The 16408-nt window shown below is 38.2% G+C and overlaps 1 protein-coding gene across 10 annotated transcripts in view; it reads right to left on the bottom strand.

The window, feature by feature from the left end:
* Positions 1 to 16408, bottom strand: part of RNF111 (ring finger protein 111) — a 113205-nt gene that overhangs the window by 44002 nt on the left and 52795 nt on the right. For all 10 annotated transcript variants that reach the window (XM_023228609.2, XM_023228614.1, XM_023228613.2 and 7 more), the window contains exon 3: positions 3092 to 3218. In XM_023228609.2, coding sequence (XP_023084377.1) covers positions 3092 to 3218 — 127 coding nt within the window. The remainder of the gene's footprint in view (positions 1 to 3091; positions 3219 to 16408) is intronic.

Genomic DNA, 16408 nt, shown 5'->3' on the forward strand with positions numbered 1-16408 from the left:
ATGTAAGGATATTGTGATTAGTTTACTAGTTTGGTAGCCATAAGAAATATCATTTGCGTGAGCTACTTTATGTTTTTAAAACATGTGATTGCAAACCCTAAACATCTAACTTCATTTAAGTATGTGTGTGGCATTACACTGTTCTAAATTTACTTACAGGTGTATATACTTTTAAAGACTCAAATATTAAAGATTTGGACTGAGGATACACAGGGATAATATGTAGAATATGCAGTCCTAAGTCTACAGGAGAAAAAAATAACTCTTTTAGAAAGGTGAGGCCCATAAAACATAAGGGCTTTCTCCTGATCAAACTAATATAAAACTGCTTATAAGCTTATTGTCAGCATTTACGGAAAATATCTGTAATATAAAAGGTCATCGGGGGTGGGAGCTTAACCATTCAGAAGAGAACTCCAAAGGTCAAAGTGGGTTGAAAATGGCCTCAACATTTTCAGCCCAACTTGAACTTCAACGATTATAGAACCTAGAGTTTAAAAAGTTCAAATTCTAAAATAAAATTCTTAAGAAGGAGTATAAAGGTTAATTACTCAGCCACTGTCAAAACAGGATAGCACATATCAGAAACAGTTGTGGTATAGCTTGAGCCATGACAGTAAACAAATGTCTTGGGATAAAATGGTTTCGTCTGAGGACAGATATCACCATTTAAAATTCTTGAAAAACCAAAAGTCTATGATGAGACTGAGTAGTCTATTATCTCTGGGAAGCTCTTAATAGCTGAAGGAAGTTATAGGTCCACTTTGCAGTACTTTTGTGAAAGCCATCATATTTTACTAGATGGAACAACTGCAAAAAAACTGAATGTATGAGGAAATCTCAAGGAGGTATTAGTGGCCACTATGATTAGTAACAACTGTCAAATCCTGACACAAAAGACTCTAAAACACAGAAATACTCTCTTACATGAAAGAGCCAGGCCGAGCATAGGTGGCTCACGCCTGTAATCCCAGCACTTTGGGAGGCCAAGGCGGGCAGATCACAAGGTCAGGAGTTCAAGACCAGCCTGGCCAATATGGTGAAACCCCGTCTCTACTAAAAATACAAAAAAATATTAGCCAGGCGTGGTGGCTCATGCCTGTAATCCCAGCTACTAACGAGGCTGAGGCAGGAGAACTGCCTGAACCTGGGAGACAGAGGCTGCAGTGAGCCAAGATGGTGCCACTGCCCTCCAGCCTGGGTGACACAGGGAGACTCCATCCCCAAAAAATAAATAAATAAGTAAAATAAACGAAAGGGCCAAAAGCCAGCTAAACAATAACAAAGTTAATATCTCAGATAACAATAAGGAAATATAACAATGGGTCATGTACACTGTGGGTCTTTTTCAAGATCATTGTCTATTACTCAGGTAAATGCATCTGCTTGACATCAACCATGTCCAAAACAAGACCTCTAGTCCTACAATGAAAAATATGTCCATAATTTCAGTAGTCCTTACAGCTCATAAAAATTGAGTCAATGTTGTACCAAGCACCATGCACAGTCACAGGATAGGTGTGGTACATAACAATGATTATCAGTTTTACTCAGAGTTGGGGAAAATCATATAAAATTAAAACAAACAAGGATATGTTATAGAATGCTCACTTACATGCCTTTAGAAGTAGCACTTTGATGCTAAAATGGCAAGTGGAAAAGCATGTTCTAAGTGTTTGTAACAGATGTCAGAAATATGAATACATACTTTTAAAATCAGTAACACATTAACATGCAACAAGCAAATGCACTTCTAAATTCGTTCCAACACAAAAATTAATATTCATCTGTTAGTTCATTAGTTTGGTGTATCGAATGTAACAAAGCAACTCTTTATTGCTATTATTACCAATACTTATAATCATCTAAAGTATAAGATGAATGCTGTGTTAGGAGGTGAAATTTCACAGGGAGAGTCAAAGTGATAGGAGTTGATATTTCACAGGGAGAGTCAAAGCGATTCTGCAATAAGGCAACGTCTTTTCCAGTTATTTATAAAAACAGATGAAGATGTTTCATTGATGTGTTAGTTCAGGGCATAGATAAAATTACTAAGTGAAGGACAAAGAGTCAAACTATGTTTTGAATTAGGGTGCCCTAACACAGTAACAGCACAAGTTTCACTAGTATCAATGAGTAACATATTGAAACAAGTAGATTCTAACCAAAAGGGCTATTTCAACATCAATACCCCTTAATATTTTTTCATTTTTAATTTTAATACCATCCCAAATATTTACATACTATTCACATCTAAATTTCAAAGGAGATCAATTCTCCATATCATTAAAAAAATACAATTTGGCCGGGCACGGTAGCTCAAGCCTGTAAACACAGCACTTTGGGAGGCCAAGTCGGGCGGATCACGAGGTCAGGAGATCGAGACCATCCTGGCTCTCATGGTGAAACCCGTCTCTACTAAAAAATACAAAAAATTTGCCGGGCGAGGTGGCGGGTGCCTGTAGTCCCAGCTACTCAGGAGGCTGCGGCAGGAGAATGGCGTAAACCAGGGAGGTGGAGCTTGCAGTGAGCTGAGATCTGGCCAATGCACTCCAGCCTGGGCAACAGAGCGAGACTCCGTCTCAAAAAATAAATAAATAAATAAATAAATAAAATACAATTTTATAAAACACTAAGTAAAATTATTGTTTATTCAGAGCATTAACTCTTAACTCTCATTGTATACTTGGGGTGCTTTTAAAAAGACTAACCTCTAAAATTCTAGTTCAAGTCCGGGAAAGAGTCTAGGCAACAATATAGCTTTATTTTATTATCTCACCAGGTGAGTTTAACGCAGCCTGCTTTGAAAACCACAAATCTAGACGGGCTTAGTGGCATGTGCCTACAGTCCCAGTACTATGGAGAATGAGACAAGAGAATGACTGGAGCCAAGGGGCTCAAGTCCAGCCTGGGTAACATAGCAATATTCTGTCTCTTACAAGAAAAAAAAAAGAATCCACTAATCTGATATATGCATACTCAAACTGGGTCTCAAAAAAATAAATAAAAACAATGCAAATATCTGCAGCACAAATAGGTTTAATATTTATATTTAAAATTTCAAAGATTTAACTAAGAATTAAAATCTCACCGATAGCTTTCTCCAACTGTTACAATCTCCACTTCACTGTCAGTTGAGGTAACATTAATTTCTTCATTGGCTGTAACCTGGGGAGTGGAGGAAGCTTCTATCACCACAACATCTTCATCAATACTTCCTGGAAACAAAAAAAAAAAACATTTAAAGGTATCTTCCTGTCAGCTAATTGTTAGGCAGAAATCTTTATTCTGACTTTGAAGACTATGAAATTCATTGCAAAAATAAAAATCTTATCTGTCAAAAAGTTTTTCGCACAAGGACTAAAAAACACACATAGTGAAAATGGTAATCACTGTTTTAATCTATACTCCTTTGCATGTTTACTTTCTCTTCTATGGATTTGGTGTATTCATTACAAATGTTCAGTGGTTTCACATGAATTTGTAAGATCTTACACAGACGTTTATCCTGTAATATCTGTAGTATATTACAGATCTTATATTTATCATTATATATTAACCCTTCAATATCACAGAAAAAGTTATTACAGCTTTATATGTTTTTTCCAAGGTTGTTTTCATTTAGGTGATATATCCTTTTAAAAAAACACACAGTAGCTTTTTAGTTTTATGTTATGAAATTTGTTATTGATTGATTGATTGATTGATTGACTGAGACAGTCTTTCACTCTGTTGCCCAGGCTGGAGTGCAGTGGCCCTCAGCTTACTGCAACCTTCTCTGCCCCCTGGGTTCAAGTGATTCTCATGCCTCAGCCTCCCAAGTAGCTGGGACTACAGGCATACATCACCACACCAGGCTAATTTTTTAGTACCAATGGGGTTTCACCATGTTGCCCAGGCTTGTCTTGAACTTCTAACCTCAAGTGATCCATCCCACTCAGGCTCCCAAAGTGCTGGGATTATAGGCGTGACCTACTGCACCCAGCCAAAATTTATCATTTTTAAATGTCTGTTCTTTTCTAAATCATTCTAAGCTTGGAAAGTGCATCCTTATTTACAAGATGGATACATATTAAATTAGACTTGGTCCAAGTCTTTGTTTAATATTCTTTATATTACTGTTATCTGGAACTGATTTTTGTTACGACATTAGGTAAGATTATATAAATAGAATCCTGCTCTGTCTCTCCACAGCTAACTAGCTATCACCAAAACATTTATTGAAAAATATTTTCTTTTACCCCATTAATTTTTGATACCTCCTCGAATTTTCAGTTATGCAAAAGAAATACATTCTGGAAGTTTACTGCACAACATAGGGTCTATGATTAACAATAACGTATAGTATGTTTAAAAATGTGCTAAAAGAGTATATCATGTTAAGTGTTCCAACCAAAAAAGGAAATAAAGGGGACAGGAAGAAATTTTTGGAGGCAATGGATATAAGTCCATGGCATTGACTGTAATGATGGTTTTACAGGTGTTATACCTCTCTCCAAACACATCAAGTTATATACACTAACTACCTTCAAGCTTTTAGTATACTAATCATACCTCAATAATGCAGTTAAAATATTTTTTGATACTTCTCTTAAATATTATATGCATATTTTAGGGCCCATTTTGAAACTATTCAACCCCTTTGATACAGTAGTGTCAGGGTAAGTCTACTTTTTAAAATAGTTTTTTTGAGGTATAATTTACATACTTTGAAATTCAACCATTTAATCTGGCCTTTTGCCAGAAACCACCATCTTCCAATAATTCACCAAGATGACAAACACAAAGGAAAAGAGAAGAGGCACCTGCAATATGTTCTCTAGGGTTTTTAGAAAACATGGAGTTGTTTCTTTGGCCATAGACATAGGAATCTACAAGAAAAGCGATGCTGTAGCCATCAAGAAAATGGCTACTGTTCATACAAAAATTAGCTGGGATTTGGCGCTCGCCTGTAATCCCAGCTACTCGGGAGGCTGAAGGAGGAAAATCACTGGAACCCAGGAGGCGGATGTTGCACCAATCTCGGAAATTGAGCTGAGATCACACCAATGCACTCCAGCCCGGGCGACAGAGTGAGAATTCATCTTCAGAAAAAAAAGAAAAGAAAATGGCTACTGTTGGCCGGTTGTGGTGGCTCATGCCTGTAATCCCCGCACTTTGGGAGGCTGAGGTGGACAGATCACGAGATCAGTAGTTTGAGACCAGCCTGACCAACATGATGAAACCCCATCTCTACTAAAAGTACAAAACTTAGCCGGGCATGGTGGCATGTGCCTGTAATCCCAGCTACTCAGGAGGCAGGAGAACCACTTGAACCTGGGAGGCAGATGTTTCAGTGAGCCGAGATCGCACCACTGCACTCCAGCCTGGGTGACAGAGCAAGACCCCATCTCAAAAAAAAAAAAAAAGAAAGAAAGAAAAAGAAAATGGCTACTGTTCAAAAAGGAGTGCCCCATAAATCTTACCATGGCAAAACTGGAAGTTACAATGTCACCCAGAATGCTGTTGCCATTGCTGTAACAAACAAAATTCTTGCCCAAGAATTAATGTACATAATGAGCATATACAGCACGACAGCTGAGATGGCTTCCCAAAACACATGAAGGAAAAAGATCAGAAAAAGAAGGAAGCCAAAGAGAAAGGTACCTAGGTACAACTGCAGCACCAGCATTCTCCACCCAGAAAAGCACACTTTGTGAGAACCAACAGACAGGAGCCTGAACTGCTGGAACCTATAACCTGTGAATTCATGGCATACTAGGTGGCCAAAAAAAAAAAAAACAATCAAAGACACCTGGACCATAAACAAAACAAAATAAAACCTGAGGGCATTATGCTAAGTGAAATAAGCCAGTCACAAAAAGACAAAAACTGTGATTCTGGTTATGTGAAGTATCTAAAGTAGTCAAATTTGTAGAAACAGACAGTAGAGTGGTGGTAACCAGGGTCAGAGGGAGGAGAAAGAGAAGTTGTATAATGGTTACAGAGTGCCAGTTTTGTAAGATGAAAAAGTTCTGGAAATCTGTTTCACAACAAATGTAAATACACTTTTTTTTTTTTTTGGAGACAGGCTTAGGCTAGAGTTTAGGGGCACAATCACACTCATTGCCCTCAGTCTCCTGGGCTCCAGATATCCTCCTAACTCAGCCTGGAGTAGCTGGGACTACAGGTGCACACCACCACACCCAGCTTTTTTTTTTTTTAGTCTTTTAAGAGATAGTGTCTTAGTACATTGCCTAGGCTGGTCTCAAACTCCTGGGCTAAAGCAATCCTCCTCCCACCTCGGTCCCCCAGAGTGCTGGGATTATAAGTATGAGCCACTGCACCTGGTCCCAATGTGAATATACTTAACACTACTGAACTGTATGCTTAAAAATGGCTAAAATGGTTTTTAAAAAAGTAATACTCCATTTCTTCTCTTGCTGTGTTTTTTACAAACCTGTTGTTTATTGGCTTCTTCATTACTATCACCTGTCAATACAAATGTAAGCCAACAGTTTACAAATAATGTCTGTAATTAAGAATTTTCCCATAATGTGTAAAAAAATTCACCCACTTTAAGTGTACATTTTGCTAATTTTAGTAAATTTATGGAGTGTAATCATCACCACAATCCAGTTTAAGAACATTTCCAATAACCCCAAAAGAGCTTGCATGTCCTGTTTCAGTCAATCATCATCCCCTATACCAACTCCAATACCCCTGCAACAACTGATCTGCTCTTTGTCATTATGAATTGGTTTGTATTTTGTCATGTTTTATGTTAAGTGGAGTCACACATTACATACACTTTTGGCTCCTTTCACTCAGCATATTTATCTTGAAATATATTCATTTGTTGTATCAATATTTGTTCTTTTTTTATTGCAGAGTAGTATCCAATCATATGGATATAAAACACTTCGTTTATCCATTCATCCACTGATGGACATCTGGGTTTTTCTCAGTTTTTGCATATTACAAATAAAGTAGCTATGAACATTCATGTATAAGTCTTTGTACAAACATGTGCTTTCATTTCTCTCAGGCAAATACTTAGGAATGTAATTTCTAGGTTCTATGGTAAGTTTGTTTAACTTTTTAAGGAACTGTCAAATTGTTTCCCTAAGTGGCTCTACAATTTTACATTCCCAATACGGAAATGAAGGTTTTAGGTTCTCCACATCCTCACCAATACCTATTATTGTCTCTTTTTCATTAAACTTGTTTCAGTGGCTATACAGTGGTATCTCATTGTGGTTTTAATAACCATTTCTAAAATAAGAAGGCTGAGTACAAGGGCTCACGCCTATAATCCCAGCACTTTGGGAGACCAAGGCAGGCAGATTGCTAGAGCAAAGGAGTTCAATCCAGCCTGGGCAACATGGCGAAACCCTGTCTCTACAAACAATACAAAAATTACCTGGGCATGGTAGCCTGTAGTCCCAGATACTCAGGAGGCTGAGGTAGGAAGACAGCTTGAGCCTGGGAGACAGACGTTGCAGTGAGCCGAGATGGCACCACCGCACTCCAGCTTGGGCAACAGAGCCAGACCTTGTCTCAAAACATAATAATAATTAAAAAAAAAAAACATAAAATAACTAATGGTGCTGAGCATTTTTTCATGTGATTATAAGTTACTTTGGTTTTTGTCTGTTTTTGTTTGAGAAAGTGTCTTGCTCCAACGCCCACGCTGGAGTGCAGTGGCACGATCATAGTTCACTGCAGCTTTGACCTCCTGAGCTCAAGCAATCCTCCCACCTTAGCCACCCCAGCAGCTGGGACTACAGGTACGTGCCACCATGCCCAGCTAATTTTTAAATTTTTCATACAAATAAGGTCTCACTGTGTTGCTCAGGCTGGTCTCGAATTCCTGAGCTCAAGCAATCTTCCTACCTTGGACTCCCAAAGTGCTAGGATTATAGATGTGAGCCACCATGCCAAGTCTAATTTTATGAGCTACTTTGGTGAAATATCTATTCTTTTGTCCATGTTTAATCTGAGTTTTTGGTCTCATTGTTGAATTTTAAGAATTCCTGGCCAGGCACTATGGCTCATGCCTGTAATCCCAGCATTTCGAGAGGCTGAGGCAGTGGATTGCTTGAGCCTAGGAGTTCAAAACCAGCCTGGGCAACATGGCGAAACCTTGTCTCCACAAAAGCTACTCCAGAGGCTGAGGTGGGAAGATTACTTGAAACTGGGCTGCTGAGTCTGCAGTGAGCCAAGATTGTGCCATTGTACTCCAGCCTGGATGACACAGTGAGACCCTGTGTCTCAAAATAATAATAATAGTAATAATAATAATAATAATAATAATAATAATAATAATAATAAAGAGTTCCTTATATATCCTGAATTCACGTCTTTTCTCAGATATACTATTTGCAAATATTTTTTCACAGTCTGTAACATGCCTTTTCATTTTCTTAATAACATCTTTTGAAGCACAAAAGTCTCTAATTTTAGAGTTCAAATTGGCAACTTCTTTTATGGATTGTGATTGTGGTGACATATTTAAGAAACCTCTGTCCAACCCAAGGTAACTGAGATTTTCTCCTATGCCTCCTTCTAGAAGTTTTATCATTTAGTTCTTACATTTAGGTCTATGATCTACTTTTGTTAATTTCTGTGTCAGACAATAGGTAAAAGGTCTAAATTTATCTTTTCTGCATATGGATATACAATACTCCAAAGAACAGAACAGGCCAGGTGCAGAGGCTGACGCCTGTAATCACAGCAATCTGGTAGGCTGAGGTAGGCAGATCACTTGAGCCCAGGAGTGCAAGACCAGTTTGGGTAACATGGCGAAACCCCATTTCTACAAAAAATAAACAATTATCCAGGTGTGGTGGCATGTGCCTGTAGTGCCAGCTACCCAGAAGGCTGACGTGAGAGGATCACCTGAGCCCTGGAGGCTGAGGCTGCAGGAACCCCTGAGAGCACCACTGCACTCCAGCCTGGGCAACAGAATGAAATCCTGTCTCAAAAAAATAAAGGCGGGGGGGGGGGGGGGGGGGGGAAGCAGAAAATACCAGCAGACACTGGTAAATAAGGGAGATAATGAAAGATTTTTTTAAAAATTACTTAATAATATTGTATTTATACTCTGGAATATTTGCAAAATGCTATTATCAATTAGATAGAAAACATAACATTTATTAGGAGTTACAAGATGTGAAAAAGTTTGAAGTGGCTTTTAAGTCCTACAGATCACATACACGGACTGAGGTAAAATGCATTTTTAACAGCACAAATATATCTTATGGGCAGGAAAAAAAACAAAACAGTAGCACCCAAGTGGCTATTTAAAATAATACTGTAGACTGAATTTCCAAATTATTTTCCAACTCTTGCTTCATAATCATGAGCACAATGCAGCTTAAGGTAGAAGTACAAAGGGAACCTTGAGATATTAATCCAGCTAACCATTGACTTTGCAGATGTTACTTGTTGTTAATTAACTCAAATTATTAAATATGGAATTAAGTAATGGTGGTAAAAGTATATTTAAAACTAAATGCATTATATAGCAACAAAAAGTCATGATTTTAAAAAAACTTTTCTTATTTCAACCCATAAACTGGGCATTACCAGTTCTACATGGAGAAAAGTTATATCTACATATCAACTTTATTTATGATTTTTCTCTGCTTATCTGTATACAAAATTTCTTTCAAAACCTGTTTTAAAAAAGAGGAAAAACTAAGGCTGGGCACAGTGGCTGACGCCTGTAATCCTAGCACTTTGGGAGGCCGAGGTGGGAGGATCACAAGGTCAGGAGATCGAGACCAGCCTGGCCAACATGGTGAAACCCCATCTACTAAAAATACAAAAATCAGCCAGGTGTAGTGGCAGGCGCCTGTAGCGCCTGTAGTCCCAGCTATTCCGAGGCTGAGGCAGGAGAATCACTTGAACCCGGAAGGCGGAGACTGCAGTGAGCCAAGATCGCACCACTGCACTCCAGCCTGGGTGACAAGACCAAAAACTCCGTCTCAAAAAAATAAATAAATAAAAAAAAAAAAAAAAAAAAAACTGTAAAAAATAAGCTAACATTCTTGAACACGTTTCACATGGCTTATGTAACATTTTGAAACCTCAATGATAAATGATACAAAACTAGCTTTGCTAATCCATGAAAATTTAATTTATATAACTTTTTATGAATACAGAGATTATGTAACTAAAAGTATATAAATAGCTTGCTGAAGCACTCTTATTCTATTGCTTAAACATCATTATTTTTCTAAAAAGGACTTTATGCATAACTTGAACATAATACATAAAAATTATATAACTAAAGCATATTCACAACAGGTAACATTTTGGCATCTACAATCTAGCATTTTCTAGGATAAGTTATTTAAACCAAAATTTTAAAAAGGGAAACATTTCTAAAATTACGAAGTTAATCTTATTAAATAGCACAGCTTAAAAGAAAATCAGGAGAATAGGTCATTTCTTACTGGGTCAATTTTATTTTCATTTTATCTTTTACATTTAGAAATACTAAAGGACAAAAAAAGGAGTATAGCTAAGATAGTGGTAGGACTGTGGGTGATTTTCTTTGAATTGTTTGTTTTTTAAGGTTAGGTTGTTTATAGCTTTTAAAATATCATGAGAAAAATAACGTATTTCTCCGGCTACCAGCCTGGAAAGAATATGAGTAGTATAACAACGATAACAAAAACAATGGTTTCTCTGCGAGAGTTCTTTATGAACTCCTCAAAGGCCATTTCTATTTCCTGGTAAGAGATCACAAATTCTCTTGGCATCAGCAATAAGCAATGTTAGCCACTATACTCACTGGTCACCTTAGTCCCTCTGTGCCTTAAGACTGGAATGATGCTAACAGTAAGAAGAGTTTCCACGGCCAGGCGTGGTGGCTCACGCCTGTAATCCGAGCACTTTAGGAGGCCGAGGCAGGTGGACCACCTGAGGTCAGGAGTTTGAGACCAGTCTGGCCAACATGGCAAAACCCCGTCTCTATTAATAACACAAAAATGAGCTGGGCATGGTGACGTGTGCCTCTAATCCCACCTACTCGTGACGCTGAGGCTTGAACCCGGGAAGTGGAGGCTGCAGTGAGCCAAGATTGCGCCATTGCACTCCAGCCTGGACGGCAAAGCAAAACTCTGTCTCAAAAAAAAGAAAAAAAAAGATAGTTTCCAATCTGTGAGCACAAACTTTGTGCCATATATAGTATTAGGCATGTCTAGCCCCATCAAGAAACTGAAGCTTAGAAAGTTTAAGTGACTTACAAGCAAACAATAAGCAACACTTAAAATTCAAAGCTAATTCCAATTCCAAAGCTCACATTCTTTTCACAAATGACATCATGTTACCATACCTACTAAACATGTGGGCGTGTAGTTACTATCAAAAGCATTTTCATGCTACCAGATGCTTTTGCCACTGCTCCTGTCTTTTTTAGTCACAATTAAAGTTACTGAAGTTATAGCAACTAACTCCACTTTGGGACTCCTCTGTTGGTATCTTTCCAACAGAAATGAAAACATACATATACACAAAGATTTGTACCCAAATGTTCACTGCAGCATTTTCACAATAGCAAATACCGGAAAACAATTCAAAACACCCTTGACTTCTACCTACCTAGAGGAGCCTGCTCACCAGCCTTATAGATATCATGTGTATCTTCATGACTAATGGCAGTACAGAAACACAAGTAGAACCACAGCCCAGCCAGGGAATAAATCACTTAAACAATTCCAGTCAGGTGCAGTGGCTCATGCCTGTAATCCCAACACTTTGGGAGGCCAAGGTGGGCAGATCATAAGGTCAGGAGCTCAAGATGAGTCTGGCCAACACAGTGAAACCCCGTCTCTACTAAAAATATAAAAAAATTAGCTGGGTATGGTGGTGTGCATCTGTAATCCCAGTTACTCAGGAGGCTGAGACAGAGAATCATGTGAACCCGGGAGGTGGAGGTTGCAGTGAGCTGAGATCACACCACTGAACTCCAGCCTGGGCAACAGAATGAGATTCCATCTCAAAAAACAAACAAACAAACAAAAAAATGCCATCACTGACAACTAGATAAACAAAATGTGGTATATCTATACAATAGAATGCTATAACTAATAAAATAAAAACTAATTACTGATACCTGCTACAACACGGATTAACCTTCTTAAAAAATTATGCTAACTTAGACTGGGCCCAGTGGCTCATGTCTGTAATCCAAGCATTTTGGGAGGCCAAGGCAGGTGGATTGCTTGAACCCAGAAGTCGGAGACCAGGCTGGACAACATGGAGAAACCCTGTCTCTACAAAAAAATACAAAAATTAGCCAGACATGGTGACATGCACCTGTAGTCCTAGCTACTCAGGAGGCTGAGATGGGAGGATTGCTTGAGTCTGAGAAGCAGAGTTTGCAGTGAGCTATGATCGCCACTGCACTCCAGCTTGGGCAACAGAGCAAGACCTGCCTCAAAAAAAAAAAAGAAAAAAAATTATGCAAAGTAAAAGAAGCCAGACAGTAAAGACCATATATTACATGATTTCATTTATATGAAATGCCCACAAAAGGCAAATCTATAGATACAGCAAATTAGAGGTTGAGGGGAATGAAAGCAGGAACAGAGACTGACAGTAAGAAAGCAAGAGGGATCTTCTGGGATTGATAAACATATTCTAAAACCATATTATGGTGATTATTGCACAGCTCTAAATATACTTTTAAAAATTAGTGAATTGGGCTGGGTGTGGTGGCTTACATCTGCAATCCCAGCACTTTGGGAGGCCAAGGCAGGCAGATCACCTGAGGTCAGGAGTTCAAGACCAGTCTGACCAACATGGTGAAACCCCGTCTCTACCAAATAATACAAAAATTAGCTGGGTGTGGTAGCATGTACCTATATAGTCCCAGCTACTTGGAAGGCTGAGGTGGGAGAATCACTTGAACCCTGGAAGTGGAGGTTGTAGTGAGTGGAACATCGCACCACTGCACTATAGCACAGGCAACAGTGAGACCCTGTCTCAAAAAAAAAAAAAAAAAAAATTACCAAATTGTACACTTTAAATGAATGAATTTCATAGTAGTTAAGTATACCTCAATAATTTTTAAAAAAACATAAAACACCCTCTGCAAGATACAAAACTACACATCAACAAATGAAAAAACCTTCCATATTCTGGAATAGGAGGATGTCAACTCTCTGTAGTATAATCTACAAATGCAATCTCAAAAAAAATACCATCCTAGACCTCCCCACCCCCAATCACCTCCATGTAAACAAACTGATTATAAAGTTCACTTGGAAGAATAAACAAACAACAATATCTAGGAAAAAATTAAAGATTCTAAAATTAAAAGAGTGTTCTTCCTGTACATGGACAGACAGAGCAATAAGACAGAGTAAAAACTCCATAAAAAGGCCCAAATGCATATGGAAAATTTAACATGTGACAAAGGTAGCATATTTCAAATCCACAGGAAAAAGATGCTAATGACCAGATTGGGGACAAATGGATAGCCACATAAAAAAAAATGGGTCAATTTTTCATATTATACATAAGGATAAACACCAAATGGATCTATGCTCTAAATGTTAAAAATGAATTAAGTACAAGGACTGGGGGAAAATGGGCTAATTTTGCTACAACTTTGGAGTGGAAAAAGTAGTCCTAATTACGACTCAAAATCCAGAAGCAGTAAGAATAAAAGTTGATAAATATGACTTGTGGGAAAAAATGTCGGCCAGGCATGGTGGCTCAAGCCTATAATCCCAGTACCCTGGGAGGTCGAGCAGGTGGATCACTTGAGCTCAGAAGTTCAAGACCAGCCTGGGCAACATGGTAAAATCCCGTCCCTACAAAAAAATACAAAAATTAGCCGGGCGTGGGGGTGTGCACTTGTGGTCCCAGCTACTCAGCAGGCTGAGGTGGGAGGATCGCTTAAGCGTGGGAGGCCGAGGTTGCAGTGAGCCGAGAAAGCAACACTGCACTCCAATCTGGGTGACAGAGTGAGATCCTGTCTCAAGAAAAGAAAAAAAAGAAAAAAAAAAATTGGCATAAAAAGTATGTAAGTCAAGACACCACTAATTAATTTGTGAAAAATATGTGTATTATATAGGATTTATATAGCTAATATATCAAAAGCTTCTAAAAATGGACAGAAGAATGAAAACCAACATCCTGATATCAAAACACGCAAAAAATAAAAATAAAAAATATGAACAGACTGAACACAGGAAAAGAAATGCAAATGACCTAAGGTTTTTAAAACATATGAAAAGATACACATTACACATTTTAAAAAATAAAAGAAATACAAATTTAAAATGTACTGACATACTATTCCTCAGCTATCAGATGGACCAAAAATCCCCTAAAATCTGACAACATATTCTGTTGGAAAGATTTTTGAGAAAACAGGCATCCTTGCTGGTGAGCATTCAAAATGGTTACAATCACCATGGAGAAAAATGTGGCCATATCTTACAAAATAACATATGCATTTGTCCTTTATTCAACAACTGCCTTCTATAATTCTATCCCAAAGATACACTGGCAAAAAAATATGAAATGAAATATACAAAAAGCTATTTATTGCATGAAGTTTTTTTTTTTTTTTTTGAGATGGAGTCCCACTCTTGTCACCCAGGCTGGAATGCAGTGGCACAATCTCTAGATCTTGGCTTACTGCAACCTCCTGGGTTCAAGCAATTCTCCTGCCTCAGCCTCCTGAGTAGCTGAGATTACAGGTACAGCCACTACGCCCGGCTAACTTTTGTATTTTTAGTAGAGACGGAGTTTCACCATGTTGGTCAGACTGGTCTTGAACTTCTGACCTCATGATCCACCCGCCTTGGCCTCCCAAAGTTCTGGGATTAAAGGTGGGGGCCACTGCACCGGGTCAAAAAAAGCTGTTTATTGCAATGCTATTTATATTTTTAAAAAAAGTCTGCAAACCGTTCATCAATAGGAGACTGGTTGAATACATTGGTACAACCATCCAAGGCAGTATGATGAAGCTTAGCAACAAAAGGAATAAAAAGAAATGACACATACAGAGACACATACTTTCATTCCTCTACAGTATCTCTGTATACCCCAACAATAGTATATATTAAGTGAAAAAAGCAAGAGACACTTTTGAGTAAGAGAAGGGGGTCATATTTTAAGTTTATTTTTGAAGGAAAAAAAAAATGAAAGAATTAACCAAAGCTAAAGACCTGAGTATATCTTGTTTTAAAGTTTTGACTCTGAAGCCAGGTTAAATGTTTTACATAATTTAAAAAGCAAAATTAAATTTTTTTTTAAATACCCTTAAAAAAGCCATCCCTGAAATAAATGAACCTAAATGCATGTGAAATTGGTGGCACAACCACACAGAAAACTGGCCAAGGGCAAAAAGGCACTATACAAAACAAAATACTTAAATTGTATTAATTAGAACTACTATATTAGGTTGGTGAAAAAGCAAGGGCAGTTTTGCCATTAAAAGTAATTTTTACGTTGAAACTAGTTCACTTATGTGTATGCATTTATGGTATATACAGGATAAGGCAAATAAGCAATGGTTAATATTATTAAAAATCAGAGTTTTCAGCATAAGAATACAAATATAAAACAACAACTTACATAAAAACCCTAATCCTAAACTTATAGTGGAAATATTCACTTAAAGATTTATTTTTTTCTAAATCTTTACATTCCTAGCTTTGTCTGTTAAAACAGTCAAAATGTGCTAGCCATGGTGGTTCACACCACACCTGTAATCCCAGCAAATGAGGAGGCTAAGATGGGAGGGTAAGTTGAGGCCAGGAAGTTGAGACCACACTGGGCAATGTAAGAAGATCTCATCTCTAAAAAAAATTAAAATAGAATTTAAAAATTAGTGGAGCAAGGCAGCATGTGCTGTCGTCCCATGTACTCAGAAGGCTGAGGCAGGAGGATCACTTGAGCCCAGGAGGTCAAGGCTGCAGAAAGCTATGAGTGCACCACCGCTCTGCAGCCTAGGCGACAGAGTGAGACCTTGTCCCTTTAAAAAAAAAAAAAAAAAAAGGTTAAATTCAAAAAAGCCAAAACCATTGGCAACCCAGTAGAGCAAAAAACACCTTAATTCCCAGACTTTAGTCTCTATCACCTCCCAATAAAAGAAAATCGGGCCAGGTGTGGTGGCTCACACCTGTAATCCCAGCACTTGAGGAAGCTGAGGCAGGCGGATCATGAGGTCAGGAGATGAGACCATGCTGGCCAACACGGTGAAACCCCATCTCTACTAAAATACAAAAAATTTGCCAGGCATGGTGGTGCGTGCCTGTAGTCCCAGCTACCCAGGAGACCGAGGCAGGGGAATCACTTAAACCCAGGAGGCGGAGGTTGCAGTGAGCCAAGATCGCAGCACTACACTCCACTCTGGCGAAAGAACAAGACTCTGTCTCCAAAAAAAAAAAAAAAAAAA

The sequence above is a fragment of the Piliocolobus tephrosceles genome, chromosome 6, assembly GCF_002776525.5.
Source record: "Piliocolobus tephrosceles isolate RC106 chromosome 6, ASM277652v3, whole genome shotgun sequence".
Lineage (NCBI taxonomy): Eukaryota > Metazoa > Chordata > Mammalia > Primates > Cercopithecidae > Piliocolobus > Piliocolobus tephrosceles.